Source organism: Bos grunniens, chromosome 23, assembly GCF_055505025.1.
Source record: "Bos grunniens cultivar Pamir isolate PY7600 chromosome 23, Bosgru_T2T1.0, whole genome shotgun sequence".
Classification (NCBI taxonomy): Eukaryota; Metazoa; Chordata; class Mammalia; order Artiodactyla; family Bovidae; genus Bos; species Bos grunniens.
The window spans coordinates 5048521-5075963 of record NC_141187.1 but is presented as its reverse complement, the minus strand read 5'-3'; the positions used below and the strand labels follow the sequence as shown (position 1 = coordinate 5075963).

Genomic DNA, 27443 nt, shown 5'->3' with positions numbered 1-27443 from the left:
AAGCAAAGTTATAAACACTTGTTCATTTATATTAATAGATTTCACACAATCCTCAACATTAAATGAACTGTCAAGCCAGGATTACAGGAAATGGACCAGGGTATCTAAAAATAAACACCAAGCCTTCAAAATGGAAAATCTGCAGGTACTGCAAATAGACTTCTTGAGAAAGATATTTTCAAAATAATTTTTTTCAACTTTTCTTTCTTCTTCTTCAGCCTATCCTTCATAGTCATCTTATTGCTATCTTGGGAGTGATTTATTAATAATGATAATCACACTTTCTTTTATCTCTTCCAATGGCAAACACAGAATTCCACTCTAGATGGACACTTATTTAGATGTCTGGACAACCGCATATTTCTTAAGTCACTGAAAATTATGCCTTACTTATATACAAGCAGGCAGAGAAATGTAAGGACTGGATGCAGGCAAGTATCACCTCTGAGACTAAAACATCCATACTCAAGAGTTAATGCAATGAAACAATTTCAGCTGGAGTTGAATTAGGAGACCTGGAGACCATCCTCCCAAGCACTGCTGTGGCAGAGCCCGTCGCACTCGGGGTGCAAAGCCTCACCTGAGTTGACTGAGAAATGGCTTCATCCAGGGCCACAGCTCGCTTTCTGACATCTTCTTTAATCTGACTGTAGAGGGTGTCCGCAGCCACGTACTTCTCTTGGATAGAAAAGCCTTCCCTCGGGCTCAGCTCCAATAACTGCGGCCCAGTTTTGTTCATCTTATCTATATGAGGCTTGTGTTCGGCTATCAACTCTCGCAGTTGCTACAACAAAGCAAACAGCATTTCAGTATCTCAGAGGCGCACCTCCACCACACAGCTGTCAACATCCTCAGTGCATCCAGCTGGCACGGAACCCCAAACACACACCCTCCCATCACAAGGCTCTGAACCAGCAGCCCTCCGCCAGGAAGAGATGCCCCTGACACAAAGATTAAACAACAGTCTGGTCGTGTCAAGTCCCTCTCAGGGCACATGCAAAACTTCTGGATGAGTGAAGCACCTACTCCCAATTCATTACGACTTTTCTACTAAGAGCAGTACGTTCTAACAAGAGTATTAGCCGAGGGTCCTATTACATAAAAGGATTATGAACTCACTATGCCCCAACCTATAGAGACCAAGCTGTAATTCTCAGTATTCCTTTCTGCACATTCGTGATACATATGAAAATTATTTAGAAGTTAGGATGGAAGGTAGAGGGAGGGAGAAGAAGAAAGGAAAAGAAGCTCACTAGAAGGTGGACATGATGCTGAGAGAAAATACGACAGATAAGTGAGGCACTTTCATTATATTATATGGAAGAGAATGGATATATGGCATATATATTATATATATATTATACATAATACAATGCACAAGGCATTGTCATTATACTGTATGTAAACCAACAAAAAAGTGTCCATATATATTACATTATGTATCTGTGAATCTATTCTATGTATATATGTGATCTGTGTGATACTCACGTATATAAACAAATCTACTGGCACTTATTTTTAAATGTTCATGGCTGCAAGGGTAATCAACCCATCTATCAAACACACAGCTGTATACCGAGTATTAACTGTAAGGTGTACTTAAGAGAAAACATGTGACATATGAGTATTCTGCATAATATCTAATCAAGAAATATGATGGTAGTGATACTAATGAGGGAAGTGGAATCCAGGTGGAGCCCCATTCCTTCTGGGGAGATGGCTCCACTGGGGATCGTGACTCTCTCCAGAGTCCAGGGCCTCCTGTGACTGTCCACAGCCTTCTCCAGGGCCAGCCTCCTGCGGCACTGAGGTGCCCCATTTCTCTCCGTTATTCCTGAGTTTCCCTAACCAGCAGCTTCTCATCCTCACCAGAAGGTGTGCCTCCACGCTGCTATCTAGCCCCTGGTGAAAGCTCCTCTGAGAGAAATTACACTCAGGAAAGACAGTCTAGAGGAAAACAATCTTTCTCTGCAAATATTTTAATTTCCATCACTCATTGAGCAGAATCACCAGGATGGCCACACGCATGGACTTTTATTTTAAAAGTGGCCACTAAGGAATGCATCTGAGTCAGTGCTAATGAGGTGGATGAACCCAGAGTCTATTATACACAGTGAAGTAAGTCAGAAAGAGAAAAACAAATATCGCATATTAACGCATATATATGCTAAATCTGAAACTCCAGTACTTTGGCCACCTCATGCGAAGAGTTGACTCATTGGAAAAGACTCTGATGCTGGGAGGGATTGGGGGCAGGAGGAGAAGGGGACGACAGAGGATGAGATGGCTAGATGGCATCACTGACTCGATGGACGTGAGTCTGGGTGAACTCCGGGAGTTGGTGATGGACAGGGAGGCCTGGCGTGCTGCGATTCATGGGGTGGCAAAGAGTCGGACATGACTGAGTGACTGAACTGAACTGAACTGAGGAATCTAGAAAGATGGTACTGATGAACCTGTTTGCAGGGCAGCAGGAATCCCGTGGACGGAGGAGCCTGGTGGGCTGCAGTCCACGGGGTCGCGAAGAGTCGGACATGACTGAGCAACTTCACTTTCACTTTTCACTTTCATGTATTGGAGAAGGAAATGGCAACCCACTCCAGTGTTCTTGCCTGAAGAATCCCAGGGACAGGGGAGCCTGGTGGGCTGCCGTCTATGGGGCTGCACAGAGTCGGACATGACTGAAGCAACTTAGCAGCAGCAGCAGCAGTGAAGAAGCAGACCTAGAGAACAGACTTACGGACACAGGGGGTTTGGGGAAAGGAGAGAGTGGGACGAATGGAGAGAGTGGCATGGAAAGGTATACACTATCACATGTAAACAGAGCGCCAGTGGGAATTTGCCGCATGACTCAAGAACTCAACTTGGGGCTCTGTGACAACTTCGAGGAATAGGCCGAGTGGGAGGTGAAAGAGAGGCTTCAGAGGGAGGGGACATGTGCATACCTATGGCTGATTCATGCTGATGTATGGCAGAAACCAACAGAATATTGTAAAGCAACTATCCTTCAATTGAAAATAAATAATTTTTTTAAAAGTGGCTACTAAAATCAGTCATGCAAATTCTTTACGAAGTGGTTGAGAAAACGGTTCAGTACATCATGAATAAACCCCAGTGCAATATCTCTATTTTTGAAGTTTTTCTGAAGGTGGTCTCAAAATTCTTTTGGAAAAGAGCAAAATAAGAAAAAAATCAGCTTTAAAAATAAAAAAATAAGGAAGGTCTAATCAGTCTAATGTGCTAGGCACAGCCCCTGGGCAGTCCAGGCAGCGATTTCCTCATTTTGTTCTACATTATTTGATAAATTCATCCTGTTCTATAGAATGGAGGTGATGATGGTAAGATCGGCTACTATACAATCTCATGGAGAAGAAACATGTCACCCAAGTTCTGGCTTCAACATCCCAGAGGGCATGTTTGAAAAAGCAGTTCATACTATGAGTATCAAGGGACTCTCGGTAAAGTGAGGGATCTCTGCTGAGAGCTCTTGAGTAGCCTGGACTCTAAGTGGCTGTCACCTGTGCAGTGCAAGTTGCTCAGTCATGTCCGATTCTCTGCAACTGACCCCATGGACTATACAGTCTATGGAATTCTCCAGGCCAGAATACTGGAGTGGGTAACCTTTCCCTTGTCCAGGGGATCTTCCCAACCCAGGGATGGAATTCAGGTCTCCCACATTGCAGGCGGATTCTTTACCAGCTGATCCCAAGGGAAGCCCAAGAACACCGGAATGGGTAGCCTATCCCTTCTCCAGTGGATCTTTCCAACCCAAGAATTGAACCAGGGTCTCCTGCCTTGCAGGTGGATTCTTTACCAACTGAGCTATCAGGGAAGCCCCACCTGTGTAGCAAACACCTTTCCCGAGAAGTTGTCAGATGAGCCTTCTGAAGACTACTCCATGACAGACAAGCAAACAGTCACAGGACAGCTGCTTGGTACGTGTGTGCATGGAGAAAAGGCTTGGCAGGAGAGGTTTATACATAACAAAATGATTCTTGGCAACCATCCTCAGAGCCCACTCATTCAGGAGATACTTAATGTGACTTCAAGGTAACTACCGCTTATTTATAACATGGCTCTCAGGGCCATATTTCATTCCTGGCTAGAATGAATGAAAACATATTCCCCAGGACAGTGAAGTGGACGCTATGAAGTTGCAGAAGAATGCTGCAAATATTCTGAGTAATTTAGTTTGAACAATTTGAAGATTTGGCTACAAAGTTTTGAAATCCTCTTTCTCCATACAAATCTTGTATTTGTTTTGAGAACTGAAAGATTATGCCAAAAAGGAAAATTAACTCAATTTTAAAATTTTCCATTCAGTAACGATTCTTTTCGACCTATTTGATGTTATGCTGAAAAACAGCTACTCAAATCTCACCTCAGAGTAGAAGAGATCCATGAAATATATTTTTTTGAAATATTTTATCTTAAAAATCATTCTGTGGCTAGGCATGAGGATTTCTGCCAAATATAACCTTTCTACTAAAATTAATTATACATAGTTTATAAGTCTTTCTCCCACTGAACAATTTAGATAGAATGCCACAAAGTTTCCATTTTGTGCACTAAAGTGTCCTCTAAAGCTCTTCTAAACAAATACTTAAAAGATCCTTTCCAATGCCAATACATTTAAAGAGTAAACAATAAGACCAATAAGCACGTTACTTGAAACGATGATGTAATATACCGAGTTAAACTTTATACACGTGCACACACTCGATGACTTGGAATAGTAGTAGTAGTAGTTTCGGAGTACATCTTATACAGATCTAGGAGAGTAACTAAGGTTCACAAGATCATAAGTAATAAGAATTCTAGACTTTCTTCCAACAGTCTTGAATCTTCTCACTCAAACCCTCACAAAATTTTAAGCTAATCAACATTTCTGTGACTGCAGAAACGAGGGCTTCATGATGCCTTTTTATATGTCTAAAATAGGATTTATTTGTAGATAGAAAAATACTCTCTCATTTGCTCATGTAAACTTATAGGAGCAGAGAACTTCAAAAGATTTCTATGTACAAAAGGTTAAAAGAAAAGGGGGACAACTGGTCTTTAAACTTCAGCAGTTTTTCGCTTTTCACAGAATTTCATGACAACGTTGCCACATTTGTTACAGCGTCTATTTTCTCCAAGCTCAACAGCCTTGTCTGTGTGAGGCTGCTTCCACATATTTCTTCTGCTTACATTCAGATGGCTCCCACCACTATGAAGTATAAAACTTAGTCAAATTAGGGTACATGAAAGCAGTTCGACCTGATCAACTGGAAGGACTTGAACGCTCACTTCCCTGATGCTTTGAGAAGAGGGTCTTACTGCACACTCGGCGTGCACTGCATGTACTGGTATGGCGTAGAGCGTGCACGCTCACTTGTGTCCAACTCTTTGTGACCTCATTCACGGACTGCAGCCCGCCAGGCTCCTCAGTCCATGGAATTTTCCAGGCAGGAATACTGGAGCAGGTTGCAATTTCTTACTTCCGGGGTCTTCCTGACCCAAGGACTGCACCTGAGTCTCTTGTGTCTCCTGCCCTGGCAGGCAGATTCTCTGTCACTGAGCCACCACTCCTGTGCTAAGAGCTGTGACGGTGTCACGTGACATGCACAGGGTGTCTGCCCGTATGAGTCTTCCCGCCACAGACCAGGACAGCTGGGTGGGGCTCAGAGGTGAGCAGACTGTGCAAACCGGACCCTGCACGGTGGACACTTCCCCACCTCAGAAGGCGTCTGAACCAGAAGCCCCCTGACAGCTGTGGTTCCTTCCCCGGGACCCCCGCGTCCGCCCGGGGCCTGAGCTCACCCGGTGCTCCTCCTGCTGCTGCCTCAGGGTCTCGTACTCCAGGGCAGGGGCGGGCAGCTGAGCAATGGCCTTCTGCGTGTCCGTCAGCCACGGCCAGAGCTCCTCGTACGTCTCCCAGAACTGGCTCACCAGGGACTGGGCCCGCTCCAGCTGCAGGTACCTCTCCGAGTTTACCTGGCAGATGGCGTCATAGTTCTTCAGCACCGTGTCCAGTTTTTTCTAGAAAATCAGATGACAAAATGTGTTTATCCAGTCAGGCAAACCAAGGGACACATATATACACTCCAGAGTGCTTGATCAGCACTATTCACCTGGAACAGAGTAAGCACTCAATGAATAAATGCATGGTAAATGACTGATCAACAGCGGCTAGTTAGTGCCTATGTAGAGAAGCTCATCTTAAAAGAAAGGCCTTGCTATGTTGTTGCATAAGGCAGGAAGTCCCTCCTTTTCAAGGCTGAAAATGCTATATGCAAATGCTATGCTTTTACTACAATAAAAAAAATTTCACGTATAAAATAGCAAAAATGTGTTAAAAGTTTTAAAAGTACACCAACTGGAGATTACGGTAAAAAACGAGTATATGTTCCTATACTCATGAATTTCTATGCAGTCATCAAAAATCAGGGGGCTTGATAACATGGAGGACTTCTCAAAAAATATTAGGTAACAAACCACCCCCCAAATAAATAAAAAGTCTCAAGTTGTTCTAAGAGACTGAGCTTCCCAAACACAATTTCTTCCAGGTCTTCTATGTGAGAGAAGGGTCTGGCAACACGGACGGCAAGTCCACGCTCAGTCGCTCAGTCACGTCTGACTCTTGTGACCCCATGGGCTGTAGCCTGCCAGGCTTCGCTGTCCATGGGATGTTCCAGACAAAAATACTGGAGTGGGTTGCTGTTTCCTCCTCCAGGGGATCTATCTGACCCAAGGGTCAAACCCAAGTCTCCTGCATTGGCAGGTGGATTCTTTAACACTGAGCTACCTGCCAAGTCCAACACGGACACTACTTTCTGTTAAAATACAAGGACTGTCTTTCAAGAATGAAATTCTAAAAGGGACTCCTAGTCAGGAAAATTAATTACATAGACTGAGAAGCAAAGTAGAATATTATGCTGTACACTGATTTGATCGGGTGGTCACAGTGATCTTGTTTATGGTATAAATTCATTATAATCCAATAGCAAAAGACAGAGCACAACCATAACCTAATAAACCACAGAATAACACAGAGATTCTTTCATGATCATCTATATTTTTCACATAAGATTTTTTGCAAAAATAATAAAGATTATATTAAAACCAAGTGCCACTGTGGAGTATTTAAATAAAAGCAATGCACCATCTTTTCAATGGGATCTTAGGCATAGACATTTGTATAACAAATATGTTTTTCTGCCATGGGCTATTTTCCTATGAGAAGCATTAATTTCTTTATGCTGCTCAGAGGTCTGAATATGAATTGAACTAAACATTTTTATTTGAGGCTGCTTTCCCACCAATGTAAAGATCATTAAAACTACATAAACCGAATACTTCCTTAATGACTCCACTCCTTTTTTTCTATATGGATTACTGTAACTTTATACAGAATGGGTTTAAGCTAGAGAGAACTACGTATTTCAGGTTTTGTTTCGACTCCAGAGGACCCAATGTTCCTGAAACCTATAAACAACAGTTGACGTATAGAATAACAATTTACTCTGATAATAGCAATGATAATACAGCAAACATTAATTGGATGCTTAATGGGTCCCAGTTACTCAAGGATTCAAACATTAATAGCTTTTCTGTCTATTAAAAAAGATTATCCCCAAAGTGATTCCCTTAAGGAGTATTCTTTTCACTGTTATTCTGTAAGCTTGAAAAATGTTTTATTTAAAACTAATGATTTAGCTGTTTAAACAGCAGCTGTGGATAAAGGAAAAGAGCTTTTCTCCGAGTGAAAGCCCCACACACACTGTCTGCTTACGGGTCTCACACTAGTCACATGGACGAGATTGTACCTTCATAGGCTGCTTTTCCTCTTCGCTGCACGTGCTCATGATTTTATGTCCAGATTTAACAAGCTCATCAATAATGTCCTTGTGTCGCAAAATCTCCATGGTGAACGTCTGTATTTACCAAAATACAGATTTTTTTTTTTAAAGAGAGCATATGATTAAAACAAAAACAATAAGGCAAAGCAGTTAAAATGACTAAGTCACACTCAATCATGCAAGTGCATCTCCTCGGAGCACGCTGACAAACCACACAGATGTGACTGGAAACCTGTGTCTTCACCTTTTGAACCTGCAGCTGAGCGGAGGTCTGGTCTTGCTCAAGCCTGATGTCACCCAGAGACGTCAATTTCTTCTCTGTTTCATTAATCCAGGCTAACTCAGCATCGGCCGCTTGGTCAAACTAAACAAAAGATAAATAATCAGGTCAGCAAGTTCCTGTAACTGGTGCCAGAGAAATATCTATCTACATGTCTTTCAAATATCCTTATCACATAAATGGAAAATCTGGGCCTGTCTCCTCATGGCAACCGGAAATGATCCATGAGAGTGACTCATGTTATAAAGAGAAAGGAGAAGTTTCCACAGAGAAATTAAACACAACCTCTTAAAATGTGCTGAATCCATAACATGGTAATGATGTGAGGATCGCTCACACTGCTGCCTTCTCCCTGGTGGTGATATAAAGATTTTCTATACAATACTATATAAATTAAGCAGCTATAAGAGTGGTTAGACACCATCTTTACATCACTTCATCCTTCACTGTATCACTTTAATGTGATATGCAGGTAACATTCTGCTATCAAAGTCCGCAATTCCTAGCAAAAAGAATGACGTAGTCCCATTTATTTACTGCTTGTGGAAAATATCTTTCCATGTATGCAGAGTGTACCCCAAATGTCTCATGCATCATGTTTTGCCTCTCATTTAATAACAGCAGAATACATTTTCAAAAGCCTTCTTAAATATTTTAAGAGATTTTTCTTTTCCTGATCACAAGAATAATTTGTGGTCTAAATCTGCAAAGTACAGAAAAATACATAGAAGAAAATTAAAAGCTGAAGTTAATACTATCGTTATTTCAGTGAATTTTCTTTCAGAAGTTAAAACTTAGAAAGTGCTGAGATAATACCGTATAAACGGTCTCATTCTTTTTCATTTATGGTGAACCTTTCCCATGTCAAAAGTGTGATTTTTAAAATACCATAATTGTATCCCAGCATCCTTGGATATTTTCACTTAGGTTCTCTGCATTTGTCTGATGTTACACAAACAATGCAGTAATGGATATGCTTGTAAATAAATGTAAATAAATTTCCGTTGGCATCTCTAAGTAGTCCCTTAGAGTTGATTCCTAGAAGATGACTTCTAAATCAAAGAGTATGAACACTTTCTATACTTTGTACCAGACACACCCCATGCCTTCCAGTTATCATGAACAAATACAGCAGGCAAGCAGTACCAGTCAACACAGTGCCGACTATAAATGGTAATTAACAACACCTCGGCAGAAAGAGTGAGAGAGAGAGATTGTGATTTTCAAGTCCGGTACTGCCAGAACCTCCAATTTTTCAAGTGTCAGTAGCTCAGTGGTGTCCGACTCTTTGTAACCCCATGGACTGCAGCCAGGTTCCCCTGTCCATGGAATTCTCCAGGTCAGAGTACTGGAGTGGGTTGCCATTTCCTTCTCCAGAGGATCTTCCCAGGGATTGAACCCAGGTCTCCTGCATTGCAGGCAGATTCTTTACCATCTGAGCCACCAGGGAAGCCCCTAATTTTTCAAGAGCACCTGGAAACCCAGTTTGGGGTCGGGGGATAGTAAGTGGAGGCGGGTGAGGGTGGAGGTAAGACACTAAACTGGAAGATAACTCATGCTCTTAAGACACAAGGCAACACTCTGCAGACTCACAGGAGGGTGGAGAAGACATGCTTTTCACCCAAGGACTGATGCATCTCAGAGCCCGGGCATCATACAGAACACACACCAGGAGGATCCGGGAGACAGGAAAGCAGAACTGCTACGAGTCTTGGACCCCAGGAACACCACAGAGGCCAGTCCCCTGGTTTTCTTTTGCTCCCACACCCTGGACGGGATGCTGGAGAAACTGCCCCCCAGAAGCACCCAGAGGCCAGACAAGGCCCCCAGGAAAGCCTCTCTCTAGTCAAAGGTACAGGAAAGGGGAAGCCTTGCAAGACAGAAAGCGTCTAGACAATAAGCATTCTGCTCCAACCAAACACCAGAGAACAAAGCCCTGGGCTCCTTACGGCCTCCTGCCAACAAGGGCTGAACGGGGAGCCCAGAGGTCTACCCCCTGGGCTGGGCCCAGAACCCCTGCTGGGGTGACGTCAGCCCAGCAGGGGGCAGGTCCTCTCACTTCCCAGGCGAGCACAGGCCTCTGCCCCTGGGTCAGTGGGGAGTGCTGGGCAGTCCCATGGGGAGCCTGGACTTGCAGCCCTGGAGGCTCAGGCAGGCTCTCCTCCTCTCCTCAGGGGTGTCAGGGGAGGCCTGTCACAGTCAGGATCTGCACAGCACTCAGTGGGGAGGTGGCCCCTTGCCCACGGTGCCAGGGAGCTCCCAGCCCCACCAAGCAATGAGGGGTGCCCCCAGCTTAGGGGTCATGCAAGTTCCCTGGGGTGCACGGACTTCTCCTTCCTCTGGGCGGCACCCCCACCGTCTCCGCCAGAGTGGTGCTGGGGATTGCCCACCAAAGGAGAAGGCCGATCTGAGGCCCCAAGACACAGGGCACCAAGAACCGAAAGGAATCAAGACGGAACTGAAGATCACGAGCAGGGGCTGGTCCCCAGATGACCTCAGAAGCATCTGACAGACCTTAGAGCGGCTGTGATAGACACACTAGGAGCGATCTCACAGGCAGTGGAAATGAGGGGAAAATCAGAAGGCCTCGGCAACAAAAGGTAAAATCCGTAAAAGACACAGAATACACCGAGAAGAACCAAATGGAGATTTTAGAACTTAAAATATAACAATTACAGTAAAAGCTCAGAGGATGAGACCAAGGAACACGATAGAGGAAAGAGTCATCGAAATGGAAGACAGAATGGCAGAAGTTACCCAACCCGAATAACTTAACAGAGCCCAGGGCCTGAGGAAGGAACCGTAATAAAAGATCTAAAATTCAAGTCACTGTGGAGAGGAGATGGGGGATACCTTGTGGCTGAAAGGTACGCAAACATTCTTAAAGCAATAAAATTGTAGAAATGGAGGCCAGATTTTGGCTAGGATTGAGGGGGAGGCAGAGACAGGAGGGGCAAATACAGCTGTAATGGGGTGGCATGAGGGTCTCCGTGATGGCCATGTCCTGCGTCCTGATGGAAACGTTCTGCGTCCACTTCCTGCTTATGACACTGGACCGTAATTTTGCAAGATGGTCTCCCATGGGGAAACTGAAGAAACATTACAAGGGGGACTCTGCATTACATTTTACAACTGCACGTGAATCTACAATGATCTTAAAACAAGTTCATTAAAAAAACAAAAAAACCTCTCTGTGGGTAGCCTCTCACTGGCAAGTCCTGTGCGCATCTTCTCTTTTCGATCTATGCTCCCAAGTTGTCCTGGATGTACTGATTCCTGTTCCCACAAGCAGAGTCTGGCCTTCCCCTCATCAACATAGGGCATATAATTACCCGCCAGTATAAGCTGATGCAAATAAGATAGTACCGAATGAGTCACTGTGATGGCTCCAATCTCACAAATAGAGAGTCACCATTAGATAGGTAAAAAAGCCTTATTATTACTGAATTGTTATTTATCAAGATTTTTTTCTACCTATCATGTACCCATTTGTTTTCACCTTTGCCAGGTCATGAATGAGTAAATAAATACTGAAGCTATTTGAAAGTTAATTTCTCTTAGTCAACAAGTTTAGATAGAAAAAAAATTAGATAATCATTAAAATATGGGACCAAACCAGAAAATACATTTGCTCACTGGAATAAAAGCTATGACAAACCTAGTCAGTGTATTAAAAATCTGAGACATTACTTTGCTGACAAAGGTCCATATAGTCAAAGCTATGGTTTTTCCAGTGGTCATGTACAGATGTGACAGCTGGACCATAAAGAAGGCTGAGTGCTGAAGAATTAATGCTTTATAATTGTGGTGCTGGAGAAGACTCTTCAGAGTCGTTGGTCTACAAGGAGATCAAACCAGTCAATCCCAAAGGAAACTGGTCCTGAATATTCATCGGAAGGACTGATGCTGAAGCTCCAGTACTTTGGCCATTTGATGTGAAGAGCCAACTCATTGGCAAAGACCCTGATGCTGGGAAAGAATGAAGGCAGGAGAAGGGGAGGACAGAGGATGAGATAGTTGGATGGCATCACCGACTGAATGGTCATGAGTTTGAGCAAGCTCCAGGAGATGGAAGGACAGAGAAGCCTGGTGTGCTACAGTCCACGGGGTCGCAGAGTCAGACATGATTTAGCGACCAAACAACAGCAATATTTTTTTACATTTACCTTTAAATATTGACAGCATAAGGATATGAAAGGGAAGATATGGTTTAACAGACCTTTACTTAACAATCTCTAGAAATGTTGCCTGAACAAAATCTGAATCTAAACTAACATCTAACCGAAAAGGATGCAAAGTCAGGCTGCTCTGAGACTCCTCTGGCGTATGGGCAGCAGTCGCACCATCACGTGAGAAGCTGAGACACGTGGCCCACGGGTGCCCTGCCAAGTGTCACACGTCTGACGGGATCACTGACAGGCCAAGCAGTTCCAGACAGAAATACACAGAACTTGAGTGCTCAGAGTGGGTGAGCTCCCCCACAAGGGCAATTACAGGAAGTTCGCCACAGCCACCTTCAAGGTGTAAACTTTCAAAGGTGCAAATGCGCTCTGGTTCCAACTAGGAACCAGGACCTGCTCCATCAACGTGAGGCATGAGAGAAACTGCAGCTTGCCCCCCGTCTCCTGCGGGGACGATCCTTCAGCTCCACCATCTCCCGCCTCCTCTCCCTCCTCTAGGGAGTGACGCTTCTTGCCTCTTCACTTGACCAGCCCCTGTATGCCAGCTACTGTACTGTGCTACTGTACTGTGCTGGAGAAGGAAACGGCAACCCACTCCAGTACTCTCGCCTGGAGAATCCCATGGGCAGAGGTGCCTGGCAGGCTACAGTCCATGGGATGGCAAGAGTCAGACACGACTTAGTGACCAAACCACCACCACCATCACCACCACTATACTTTTCAAAGCACTGTACTGTAAGATCAAAAACGTTTTCTTATTGTGTGTTTTTTAGGTATTATTTATGTGAAAAGTATTATAAACCTATTACAGTACTACACTGCCAATTGGGTACGTAGGCTAACTTTGTTGGATTTACGAACAAATTGGGACTGAAGAAAGAGCTCTTGGAATGGAACTCGTTTGCATGTGGGTTGTCGGTATGCAGGGGACTTACTGTACTTCTGAGATGACTCTGCACATTTATATACTCAAACAGAAGCCTTTCTCCTTTTTAAGTTTCCCATAACATCATGCGTTGTTTTTTGAAGCCACCCTGTGATCTGCACGTAGTGCTGTTGGTTAAGTGTTCTGCTCACTAATTCATCACTTTTGCTGCTGTGGGGACAAGCCAGAACGATGCGGACTCCAGAAGGAATCTTGATAAGACATCTGAAAAATGCTATCTGAATTCATCTGGTTCAATAATTGTTACGACATGACTTAGTTTCGACTGGAACTACTCATTAGCAATTGTAGATCAATGTGAAGAGGAAAAAAAAGTTTCATCAACTAACTCAGCAGCTTCAGATGTGGAAAAAGAAATCATCACGAGGCAGGCGGAAGAGTCCGGATCACTGGCTTTGAAACGGCACACGATGGAACTCCTGGGCACAGCTCTACTGTGTGCGGTGCGCTCGGCACATAACTGAGAAAAACAGTTCAGGCCTTTCCACCTGAGTGCCAGTGCTGCAAAATAAATAATTCTTCTACTAGTCCTTGAAAAAATAAAGTGAGGCCCCAACGCTTTTGCTTGTGTTCAGGCTATTTTTAGTATTTATATGACGGTCCTAATAAAGAAAGTCAGACTGTTAGTGTTAATATTAGTTTAATACTAAGTCTCCCTTTCCTAAGGGGAAAAAAAAAAGCATCCAATGTAAAACAGTCTGATGATACCCAAGTTGCCAAAATGGAAAGCTGAAACTCAAACACTGTTTCTTTAACCAAGGCAAATATTTGCTCTGCTAAAAGAAAACAAGACTTCAAGCAGAAATTTCCCTTCTGTCTTTTGAATTTTTTTAATTAGGTTAGAAAATATTTATTATCCAACAACAAAAGGGATGGCCGCAGGGTCTACATGAAGCAATTTACAGTCAAGCAAGGCATTTTATTTAGATCTGGGACTCTTTCAAATAACTACTTAATGTGAGAATTCCTTAGCAGACCATAAGTGTGGCTTATTTTACTTGTTGAATAACATGGACAGAAAGCTCCCTACACCAAATTTTAATAAATTTGCTTACTGCCCATGTAAGTAGCAAAAAAAAAAAAAAGACTTCAAATGAATTGTAGAGAATGTCAGCATCCTTAACTGCATTCTGGCAAACAGTCTAATAGACATCATCTGTGGAGTCCAACCATCAACCCCAACTACACTAATTCCTAGTTGAACTAGTATTTTAGAAACTTCCTACAAGTTGGTAAAAGACATTTTAATTGGTTAACCTCTAAATGTTCCTGAAAAACACTCTGTAAAACAGTAACGACCAACATTCTACTGAACACACTGTTCTAAGTGCTTGAACATTCAAGACTCCCTTCTTGTATCCTGACAGCAACTAAATCCAGTGGGTACCACCACTAATCTCATTTGCAGCTGAGCAAGCCAAGGCAGAGAGAGACTGACCGACTCACCAGAGGTTACCCGACTTGTAACTTCGGGTCTGAGATTCGCACGACTGTGGTCTGACCCGAGTCCGCATCGCAGTCGCCCTGGTACGCCCCTGTGCCTGTGGACGGCCTGGGCTTAAGAACTCACATTATTCATGGGATTTCACCAGAATCGGTTCAAATACCACAACAGTCATTAAGCGGTGAGTTTTTGCTTACTATTTAAGTGTCTCTCCCATCTCTGACAAATTGTTTTTGGATTTCTCCAGAAAGTTTCACTTGAGCGGAAGCAGAGGTTTAAGAAAGACTTAAGTGGTAAGCAGACCTTAACCTTCAGGACACCCTCTTACTCCGAGAGGGTCTTGGCGCTTTCTTTCCATTAGCATTTCCTCCCATTCTCCTTCCCATTACTCATAGCCCAGCCCATATTTTCCTACCCCAACACCTGGAAGGTCTAAAGAAATCTCCCTTCCGTGGGGGAGGCTTCCCTCTAGTTCTTTAAAAGAAATTAACAGGTGTTATTTTTCTCCCAGGCAGATCCCTAATGACCCAGTGAGCTGTTTATTTTAATTGTACCCATACGCCTTTATACTGGGGGGCTTATGACGGCCCAATAAAACAAGCCAGGCAATCAGAACTGCCAGAGAGTGCCTGGGATACCCAGACCCTGCGAGATACACACCTCAGCACCTTCTGATAACTGTACATTTATAAGCGGCTAGTGAAGTGAAGTGAACACAAACATCCCGGGTTTAAATAATCACAGTGAGCTGAACTCAGGCGGTAAAGTCTACATCTCTGAAGCAAAAGTGCATTTCCCCATTTCCAAGTGGCTCATTTAATTCAATGAGCAGAAAGAGAAAGAAAGCAACAAAGATACGTTGCGTTGTGTGGGTTTAACATGCTGAAATACCTACAGTTTCTAACTCAGAGATAATGGCAGGCCTTGGTGAGGAGGCAGTTGTTTTGCTTTTATATAAAGATCATTATTACTACTTAAGAAGCTGCCTTATTCTACTCAGATTTTTCCTAAAACTTATGAATGGGCCCAACTAAAAAATCCTTTTCAGAATATTGATGATTGTAAATCTGTTGAGTCAGATTCAGGGCCTTATTAACCAGTCGCAACAAACGGACACCATGCTCATTGCATTCACCCGTAATTGAGGCTGTTCTATTACTTCCAAAATAATAATAAACGTCACTCAAATTTATGTAAGGCTCTTGGCACTATGTTCTCAAAACTCAATGACAGATCTTTTCAAAACTGCTATGTAATATAACAGAATTAACATGAAAAATCTAACCATGTAACATCAGAAATATTTTGAGTATACTGGGTGGATACGAAGTACGTGCTAATGAGAAGGTATCTGGACACTCTTCCCACTTCTCTTTAGACCTCAGCCCTTTGCCACATTTCCCTGGCGTCTTCCACGTAGATGAATATAACCTGAGATGGTGACCTGACCATTCACAACTTCCCTAAAGCTGCGGAATTCCAAAGTGTAGCTTATAACAGTATCAAGGAGGCAGGCCTATATATAAACAATTTTAATGTCAAAAGACTAAAACATCTTATGAGAAATCTGCCTGGAAAACAGCCCCTTCAGTTATTTTCAGTCTAGCTGAACTTAGGTTATTTGGGGACACAGCATTAAATTTATAAATATAAAATTTACCAAGTCATTTTCAAGGCCCATACCCTCACGCTGTCACTCATGGGTGGGATATGTCGGGGGAGGGACCCAGGAGGGAGTAGCTGTTAATAAAACAAGCTGTATGTGACTAAAGTTGTACAGAGAAAGACAGATGCGGCCATATCATGTCCATGGCTCAGATGGAGAAGAAACAAGAGTGGGAGATGATTTGTTTATACAACATAAAATAGCATTTACAAAACATGTGGCTCACGTCCAAGTGCAATTTTTTTCTTTTTCCACCATTCCTTTTGTATTTCATGGATGTACTAACACTGCATAAACAGAAAACAAGCATTTTAGTATCAAACTGTATTCTGGTCCTAATTCCAAACATTTACAATTGAGCAAGGTTATAAAATAATTTCAATGACATATTAAGCCTTTTCTAAACCTGGAAATCATGAGTTCAGAAGCCATTCTTTTGAATGCAAAAGTAAATCTGTCAAACCAGAAAGACAGGCATGGATGTCTTCTTAAACTTGTCTGGAGTGAGAGATTTCTTGATCCTTTCAGCGTGGATGCCCATGGCTCACAGACCTTTTTGGAAATATCCTCATATTTCTACTTTGTAGCAGTAATAGTGCCTACCTTCAGATTATGGAGGGAGGTTAGAAAAAAATGGATCACCATTTAAGACTTTTCCTTTCTACCTGATCTATAAAGAGGCACCAGAGTGGAGTAGAATGAGATCTGAACCAAGTCCTGATTACAACTCTACTACATACCAGAGGCAGGACCCCTCTGGTGGGAGGGAGGTCACCTCACCACACACCAGCTCTAAACAGTGCATCTCAGCCTTACTGGAAAGGTATTTCTCTTCTAATTTCTCTCTCTTTTTTTAATTGGCTTAAGTGCATTTTTAAGGCTGAGCGCCAAATTCGAATTGTGCTGCTGGAGAAGACTCTTGAGAGTCCCTTGGACAGCAAGGATATCAAACCAGTCAACCCTTAAGGAAATCAACCCTGAATATTCATTGGAAGGACTGATGCTGAAGCTGAAGCTCCAATACTTTGGCCACATGATGTGAAGAGCTGACTCACTGGAAAGAGACCCTGATGGCTGGGAAAAATTGAAAACAAAAGGAGAAGGGGGCAAAAGAGGGTGAGATGGTTGCATGGCATCACTGACTCAATAGACACGAATCTGAGAAAACTCATAGATAGTGAAGGACAGGGAAGCATGGCATGCTGCAGTCCATGGGGTCACAGAGAGCTGGACACGACTTAGCAACTGAACAACAACAAAAAAAGTGCATTTTATTGGAGGTATTTCACTGGACAGATGTGTAGGCATTTCAAAGGAATGCACATATACATATGGAATAAATACACATGAACAACCAGGAGATATTAACAGACCAATGGCACTGATATTAGCTACAATCTAGTGGCAGTGAGGTGCTTTATCCAAAAGCTCTCCCTCTCTCTCATAAGCAAGGCTTGAAGGATTTCAGACCACAGTGTGTGCATGGTCTTGCTTCCATGAGTTTTTCCTGCATTCTTTCTCAAAGTCTTGAAACTTTCAATAAGGAATGACTTTATCCGGTAAAAAACCCATTAATTGTTATTTTCCTACAGGATATATGTTTTGGATCTAGAAAACACAGACCAACTTGTGGAAAATATCTGCAAAAACCTTGACCAGAACTAGACTCCAGTTTAACGACCTTGGCACCCAGCAGAGCTTACAAACCAACAAGGCGCTCAGCCTGTCACCGGTGCTTTAGAGCAGCTCTTTGCCCCTTTCCTGTTTGCCCATTTATATTTCCCTCTATCTTTAAAAGAACCCAGGGAGACGAATGAGATCACTAAGCAATTCAAACTGACTCCTGACTTATGCCCTCCTGAACACACATCATGCCTTGCCTAACCTGCTGGTTCTTTTCCTAGATTAGAAGGAGTAAGAATGATGAAGCAACCAGTTAAAAATGACTAGCCCTCTATCCCACGAGCCCCCTAAGCAATCCTGCCAGAGATCACAGCAAGATAACGTGTGAAGACAGAGCCAGCCACCTGCACTCAATGCAGATGGAGGCAGAAGCACCCTCCTGCCTCCATGATTCAGAGATTCGCCCCGCTTTTTTCCTTTAAAAACCGTCCTGGCTGAGCAGAATCTTTGGAATTGGTCTCTGGACACGACTCTCCCTTTCCCCCAGACAGCCCACTCTTACAGTTAAGCACCTTTCCTCTCTCCTGACATTTGCCTCTCGAATTACTGGCTTATGAGAGGCAAGCAGCCAAACCTTAGTTTGGTTACGCCCTCATTACCGTCGTCCTTCACTGAGCCAACCACGATCAGCTTCTCGAGAGAGCCCTATTCCCCAGAGGACAGAATATTTGTCTTGCTATTTAGAGAAGTCTTCAGTGCCAACTCGGAAAGGTCGGCAGAAATTCTGGCGAAAAAAATAATCCGACTCTTTTCAAATAGTTGAATAGCCTTGCAAGTAAACATGCTTATTTCCCTATGATAATGAGGCATACAAATTCCTCCCAAGTTTGAAAACAGAGCCATGCAAATGCATTCCTCAGGCACGAAGGTCTCCCTCGCAAAAAACACCTCAGGCGGGCCTTTTGCTAATACTGTATTCAGGCGGCCCTGGTGATTCTAGAGCACGGCACTCAAATGAGGGGCGAGCGGCCACGCTTTAGAACTAGACAAACTGCACTTTTACAGCAACCTGAGAGAACCGATTTTGGATGCTCCTGCACAATCTGCTTGGTTAGTGTGTCTTGCTTTTGGCCTGGATGAGTAAGGCTGAGTCACCCACCTTCCTGAGCCCCACTCTGCAGTACACAGCAAAACCGCACTAACCCCATCAGAGAAAGCCTGCAACAAAGGGCTGATGACTTAATGTAAATATCCAGAGATCTCAATACAAGTTAATCCAAACATGTCTCACAAGCTTCTGGATCCAAGACCCCCCTGGTTGCCCAGAGTCTTCTGACCCAGCTGTGGCTAAGGGGTGGGGCCTATGAAACTCTCTGGAACCAGAGGCTCTGTGTGAGTTGCAGACAGGTCAGAAACGATCATTTTTTCCCCTTTCAGTCATCTCCAGAAAGAAAAAAAACAAACACGACATCACCAATACAGCAGTTTCCTTTTCAGAAAGAACTCAGCCTTTCTTTGCCATGTATGTCAAGGAATGTTAATAGTGACTTACATGATAACTCAAAAATATAAGAATAATAATAATAATTACGCGCACACAGATTTGACCTAGCCAGGACCTGAAATCAACATGAACAGCCTGCACATGTGGAGACAAAAGGCCTTCTGTGCGGGGAGCGGGGGAGCGGGGCTGCTCCTTCCACTGGCCGACGGGGGGACCAGGCCGGAGACCAGAGGGCAGACGGCTGCCCGCGATGCACAGCTGGGCCCCACCTGGCGCGCACACACCTGCACGAGCCCGCTGACCCTCTCGGCCCCTCCTGTGGCTCTGAAAGAGTGAGCAGTGGGTGGGAAGGCCCCTGGGAGGAGAGGTTCCGGGAGGTGCATGCCCACCTACCTGCTGGGCCCGCAGGAGCGCCGCGTCGATGGCCTCTACCCGCTGTGCCACGGCGTCGCTCACCAGGCGGAAGCGGTCGTTGTCCTCGGCCACCGTCCGCTCCAGGCCTTCCCTCGCCCTCCAGGGAACCAGCTCCAGCAGGGCGGTGCTCACCTCATTCAGCGAGTCCAGCAGGGCTTTGTGGCTCTTGGCTTCCTTCTTCAGCTCCTGGGGACGCAAGCCGAGAGACACAGGCCTGGGGGACACGCCACAGCTAAATGAGCTTCCCCTTCAACTGCCCTCGGGGCCAGAGCCCTTCACAGACAACAGGCCGCATGGGCCCCCTTGGCCGCAGTTACGTTCTGTATACCACAGGTATTTCACACAAGGGAAACCATTCCCTAAGAAGCTCAAAAGGACAACCCCCTTGTCAATATGGCACAATTTGAACTTTGAAACGTAACATCAATGTTTAAAAATTGGGAACCCAAACCCAGCAAGTTAATATGGATTATTCTTTGCTGGCTGGCAACCTCAAAGTAATCGGGAACCAGAACAGATAACTGACGAGAACCTCCTATGCAGCTCAGCGAGCTCCACTCAGTGCTCTGCGGGACCTGAAAGGGAAGGAAATCCAAAAAACGGCAGATACATGCATGCGTACGGCTGCCTCGCTGTGTTATACAACAGAAATGAACACAACACTGCGAAGCAACCATACTCTAATAAAAATTAATATAAAAAAATAATCAGGTACCAGAAAACTAAAGAGGAAAGTCTGGACCAGAATCGAGTGACCCTCAAAAGGAGGACACACTGGCTTTAAATCATCCCTGTTGAATCATCACAGGCTCAGTGAACCTAGCCTCCCTAACTCCCTGAACCCACGTGTGGTCATACTTCAGGGATGATGAAAACGGAGGCTGGCCACTCTGAGAAGAAAGACACTCAGCGTGGGAGAATACCAATTTTTGCAACATGATTAGGAAAGTCACCTCATGCCATGCACTGACCTTATAAACGTGATTATCCTGATCAAATTATGTGTGTCTCTGAAACACTGATCATTGTCCTTTTTTTCCTGTTTTTATGCATAATAAAGTAAACTCCCACCATGAGGTTCGAGGGACAAACGACAAGACGCTGTTTTTTTGTCTGGACTCCTAAAAGTTCACACAGCTGGTCCGTTGCCAGTTTCTGTTGGGTCCACGCCCACAGAGGCGCCCTTGAACACGTTAGTAGTGACATGTGATAAACATCACTTCACCCCTGAGTGACTAGGCCTCCCCTGAGAGATAACAAGCAGACACAAAGAATATATGTTGGAGCGTACTTTTTGCCTTGCGTGTGCTTGGCTGGCAGCCTCTCCCTTCAGAACCTGTGTTTCGTACGAGAGCAGCTCGACTTCCACCTTGTCCAGCCAGGTGCACAGCTCCTCGTGGGTGGACTGCAGCCGACGTGCAAGCTGCAGTGCCTGCTCCAGGGTCTTCGCAACGTCTGTGCTCAGCTTAGTGATGTCCTGGTATCTCGCTTTAATGGCTTCCAGCTTATCTTGAATGATTAAAACCTCATCACCTAGAATTTCAAAGGCATGTTATATCTCATGAAAGGGGAAGCAGAGTTCTTCAGAGGTGATGCTACGCTGATGAGATTTTGGGGGGTGGGGGAGAGGAGACACTTTTCTTAAGAAGCTCTGACCCAAGAAAAGTCCTTTCCTAGGTTTGAATCTTTCTGGGGATTTCTGGCTGATGTCAACAACTCTGCAAATGCAAATACAAAAAACTGCCAAGGACCACAGCACCTTCTGTCTTGTGAAAGCACCACCTTGCGTCTATCTGTATGGTCTTTCCGTGTTTAAGGTTAAAAACCACCTGGGTCCAAATACTGAGTTTGTGACTCATTACCTTGTACAAGGTACCTGACCTCTCTGTGCCCCTGAGTACTTATTATAAGAACAGAGCCTACTTCATAAGGTTGTGATAAAAATTCAATTAGTTTATATTTGCAAAGTATTTAGAATGGTGCCTGTCACAGGCATACACATGTTTATGTACAGCCTGGGTGGTGGTAGTTTAGTCACTAAGTCACGTCCGGTTCTTGGACTCTTGCAACCCCATGGACTGTAGCCCTCCAGGGTCCTCTGTCCATGGGATTCTCCAGGCAAGAATACTGGAGTGGGTTGCCATTTCCTCCTCCAATGTATAATCCGTGTGTGTGTTAAAAATAATAAACTCATCTGTACTGTTCCGACAGATCTTCACCTGACTCTATTTAATTTTCAGACACACAGAAAAATTGCATCCTGGGCTTCAGGTTCCAAGTGTAAGGCTGTAGCTATGATACCAAATTCCTCCCATGCATAATGAACAGTACCTGCCCCCACAACACGCATGCTGAGCTGAATACAGATACAGTGAGATGTTCTTAAAGCCAAAGGGATTACTAAAAACAAGTCGCATTTATTTTCTTGGTGAGTTCAAGCGCAGAGAAAGGAAGCTTGGGCACAATCACACTGCTTCTGCTGCTAAGTCGCTTCAGTCGTGTCCAACTCTGTGCGACCCCATAGAGGGCAGCCCACCAGGCTTCCCCGTCCCTGGGATTCTCCAGGCAAGAACACTGGAGTGGATTGCCATTTCCTTCTCCAATGCATCAAAGTGAAAAGTGAAAGTGAAGTCGCTCAGTCGTGTCTGACTCTTCACGACCCCATGGACTGCAGCGTACCAGGTTCCTCCATCCATGGGATTTTCCAGGCAAGAGTACTAGAGTGGGGTGCCATTTATGTGTCACCAAATAGCACCTCTTTTAAAATTTTACAAAACTGTCCACAACCGCTCTGCCTCTACAACAACTGCCTTCCACAAGTGGAAAGCTAATTTCATTCTGCCATGCAATTCTCTGACCAGTGCTCAGTATCATGAGTAATACACAAAACTTTCATTAAGAACTCAGTGAGATCATGAGAAAAAAGTGAAATCATAGTCCAAAATCCCCTTGATCGGCCTTCAAAGTGTTCTCCAGAACGAAGTCTTGGACTGGCCCCAAAATTCTAAAGTGCTTTGTGTTCTCCCTCCCCCATCTCTAAAATATTCTGAAAGCAATGCACAGTGTTCATGGAATGATGATTTGAAAGGTATCTCACCTGTTGTTCGTTTAAGTAGTTCCAGGCCATTCAGCAGAGCCTGGTCTACATTTTGTTTTCTAAGCTGGATGTCCTCTTGAAGAACCTACAATACAGGTACCATCTTGTTATCAGCTAATCTTAAGAGAATGTTAACTAGGTTTCATTTTTTTGAGTAAACACCTCGCATTTTCAAATATTCCTCACTGTTCTCACATTTACTTCTCCTTGTTTCAGCACTGTGCCCATGTCTCAGTTCAACTATCGAAATTCTCTCCCCTACTCAGAAAATGAGCTACGTGGAGAGACTGGAGTATTGGTTAATTGTGGGCCTTTGTATACAATGATGAAATAATAAAATGAAAAATGAGCAATCTATTACTGGATAAACTGAATCTCTTCTTACATTACGTCTGATTTAATTGAATATAACACTCTATATTTAAAATGGATAAACAACAAGGACCTACTGTATAGCACAGGGAACGATACTCAATATTGTATAATAATCTAGATGGGAAAAGAATCTGAAAAAGTATATATATACATATATATATAACTGAATTGGTTTACTGTACACGTAAAACTAACACCACACTGTAAATCAACTAAACTTCAATTTAAAAAAAGATCATTGTATACAAAGGCAATGTCTTTTTTGAGTACAGGAATTAACCTAAATCATAGCGAACATAAAATAATACAGAAATAAAGAGAACTGAGAAAATAAGGTCAACTGAAATGAAAAAGTAAAATAAATCAAAATACCAGCAACTCAGCCTGCTGTGTCCACAGCCCCTCGGGGCTGGAGTCCTGGACCGAGAGCCGCCTCAGCTTGTCATGCACTTCACTCAGCCAGTTCATCAGCTCCACTTCATCTTCCCCAAAAATCTTAGCATTACACAGAGCCTGCTGCAGGAGCTCAGACCTGCTGTGGCTTTTCTCTTGAATCTCAATGTACCACACTTGGGAGGAGTCTAGTTTACTCTGCACCATATCTTTATCCTCCCTGGAGCTCAAAACCTTTAAAGACTGGCCAATGCTAACAGCCTGGTGTAAATGCTTATTGTGATGCAGGATGTCATCTTCTAAGGCCTAAACGAGGTTTAAAAAAGGGAAACAGAAAGAATGGACAAATAAAAATGACAACATAAATTGAACAAAAAGATGACACATGAAATGGGTATAAGGTTGAACTGAGGCGTCACCCAATAGCGCGTAACTCAAATGCGTGTCATAAAACCTCAAAGCAAAGGGACAACTGGATCCCACGGGCGTGTGATGGGAACCTTACTTTGTGCTGCTCAATCTGCTCCTCCAGCTTGGACGCCTGGGTTCCAACAGGCTCGCAGTTCGCCAGCCTCTTCTCTGTGGTCGACAGCCACTCGTTCAGCGGCTCTAAGGTTTCGTGAAACTGCTGTGCTACCACGGAGATACCTTCCAGCTGACGGTTCCTGAAAATGTGCCAACAGGAAGGTCATTCGGGGATGAGGAATGTGGGAAGCTGTCAACAGAAAGCTTCACTCATGCTCCTGCGTTCCGCTCCCAACACTTTTTGTAGAAAACATCTAAGGTTAAAATTAAAACCTCTCACACTGAGAGGACAGTTTAAAATAGTTCTTATATTCCCTGTGCTTCCCCTGCCAGGGTTCAATCCCTGGTTGGGGAACTAAGATCCCTCAAGCCACTCAGCACGGTGGAAAAAATAAAACAAATATCTATAAATCTTTTTTTTAAAAAATAATAGTTCTATTAAATTCTCCTTTAATTTTTAAAACTGAACAAAGACCAACCTCAAGAACCTGAATCTTATAAAAATCTTAAGTAACTCATCGTAATTCTTACAATAGTTATAATTTTAGTAATGGTATAATAACAATAGCAGCAATAATAATGATAATAATAGGCAATATTTACTGAACATGTATTCTACGATTTACAAAGTAGTTAAATTCAGCCAGAGCACCAGTTACTGAGACTGCATTAGTCAAATGGTCAAAATTAGATGCAAGTTTTGAAAAATAAAGCATCCCTTGCACTGGAATTACTAGTAATTCCTCTCCTCCTTTAAAAAATATAGTGTCAGGTACATTTCCCCGAAGCAACATTTATTATTTTATGGACTAAAAATATCAGGAAAGAGAAGAACTATTTCTCTGACTTCTACAAAACAGAGCTTGAAATGCTTTTAGAAGACTCATCGTTTCCTCCATTGAAAGGGGGCCATGTGAGTTAAAACCTGCTCGAGCGGTCCTTGGTTTCCACTGAGGGCAAGTGATTGTGCCGGTCTGTGTACGGAGAACCTGATTCAGTATCCAATTCTGCGAATCCTTTCTGCTGGGACCAAGAGCTGCTGTCTTGACCTGTCATCGTGTTTAATGCTTAGGAAATGACCTGATTTGAGACATGGATGTTCTTTAGGGACAAAGGGAATTATGAAAAACTGGCACATGCTGCTGAATGTATTGAGTTGGCCAAAAGGTTTGCTAGGGTTTTTCCGTAAGATCCCACTGGAAAACCCAAATGAACTTTTTGGCCAACCTAACAATTTTTGTATCTTTATATCACAAACCACGTATGTATATATTTTTAAAACTTTCAGTTGAAACACATTTCACCTTTAAAAAAAATGAGTAAATTACTATATTATTTTTACCTTCTGGATGATCACTATCTATGACTCTTCTTTCTAAATTCTATTAAATAGTATCTAATCACCTAGAATGAATGGAAATAACTTTTGAGACTAGGTTTAATTGGCTGTGATTTTCGGTGTGTGAATCACAATATGACCACAATCCCTCCACTTAATACTACTGTGAGGATGGCTTGGGAAAAGGACAGTCCTGGAAGAAAAGCAGAGATCTTGGCTTTCATTCATTTAAAAAAAGTACTGAGCACCTCTCCCATGGTAGTAATAGTAATTCTAGGGCATTACACAGAAGGAATAATCTACTGATACACTTTAAAGGCAATGTGGAACTCCCAGCCTCCTTGGGAGCCCCTTACTCACTTGTCCTAGAACATCGTTTCCTTCTACTCTGTAATTCAAGATTAGACAAACCCTTCTCTGCATTATCCTATGAAGAGTTCCAACAAAGGCAGGAATGTGTGGAGACGCTCATTCTGTTCAGCGGGTCATCTGTTTCCAACCCAACCAGTAGGCACTCCAGTGTCACAATGACTTGACGTGGGTCAGTGGAGCGTCAACGGAGAGAATGAAGGAGGAACTATACTCAATATCCCACGACAAATGGTAAACCAAAATGGGGAAGAATATTTTTAAAAGAATGTATATATTCATTCTTATATGAAGTGAAGTTGCTCAGTCATGTCCGACTCTTTGCCATCCCACGGACTGCAGCTTACCAGGCTCCTCCGTCCATGGAATTTTCAAGGCAAGAGTACTAGAGTGGGTTGCCATTTCCTTCTCCAGGGGATCTTCCTGACCCAGGGATCGAACCCAGGTCTCCCAAATTGCAGGCAGACGCTTTACTGTCTGAGCCACCAGGGAAGCCCACGTTCTTATACATAGGTATATATATATACACATACACACACATATGTGTGCAACTGAGTCACTTTGCTATACAGCAGAAATGAAAACATCATCATAAATCATGTATACTTTAATAAAACAAAAAAAAGAAATGTCGTGAAGCCCAGCGGAGCCACGCTCCAGCTCCTCACCTTGGTAAACGTCACAGCACCCTCCACCAGCCTCACTTCCCAGACACCTCCCACTCCACTTTAAACCAGAACGTGGGACATCCCTGCCGCAGCCGCTCAGCCTTCGCACTTTCAGTGCTTCCACTGCAGTGGGTGTGGCTTTGATCCCTGGTTTGGGAACTAAGATCCCACATGTCGCAGGGTGTGGCCAAAAATAAAATAAAATTAAGTAACTGAGGGCACCATTTACAAAATATTATTAGACAGTCAAAACTTAATTAGAAACAAAAATAGAAAAAAACAGAGGTTGCCTGTCACCTCCCCACCCCAGGCCGGGTTCTTCCGATTCTCCACTGCCATGGCACTGTGTGCAGGTTTCACTCTGAACCATCACATTCGTCCCTGCTCTTCAATGGCCACCAAACCCTGCTACGGTATTCCCTGAAGGTAGTAGGGATGATCTGACCAGTGCAGCCCCGGAACACCTGGCCCTGCCTGATGCGTGGCAGGCAGGCAATAACTATGTTACAAATGAATGAAAAAAGGACCCTGCGAGCGATACACTGCTCTTAGAGAGTTGTAATAGGGACCTTCCTGGTGGTCCAGCAGATAAGAATCCACCCTGATCCCTGGTCGGGGAACTAAGATCCCAGACGCTGCAGAGCAACTAAGCCTGCACACTGCGACTACCTACGAGGTCCACGTGACGCAACGAGAGAGTCAGTGCACCGCAACAAAAGATCCTGTGTGCTGAAACTACGACAGGTCGCAGCCAGACAAATAAACAGATAAAAACAAA

The 27443-nt window shown here is 43.7% G+C and overlaps 1 protein-coding gene across 1 annotated transcript in view; it reads right to left on the bottom strand.

Moving 5' to 3' along the window:
- Positions 1–27443, bottom strand: part of DST (dystonin) — a 406366-nt gene that overhangs the window by 52054 nt on the left and 326869 nt on the right. Inside the window, 9 exon segments of the mRNA XM_086370990.1 lie at positions 581–784; positions 5803–6021; positions 7809–7916; positions 8086–8205; positions 19879–20085; positions 21191–21432; positions 22997–23081; positions 23744–24070; positions 24270–24429. Of these exon segments, the coding sequence (XP_086227116.1) occupies positions 581–784; positions 5803–6021; positions 7809–7916; positions 8086–8205; positions 19879–20085; positions 21191–21432; positions 22997–23081; positions 23744–24070; positions 24270–24429 (1672 nt within the window).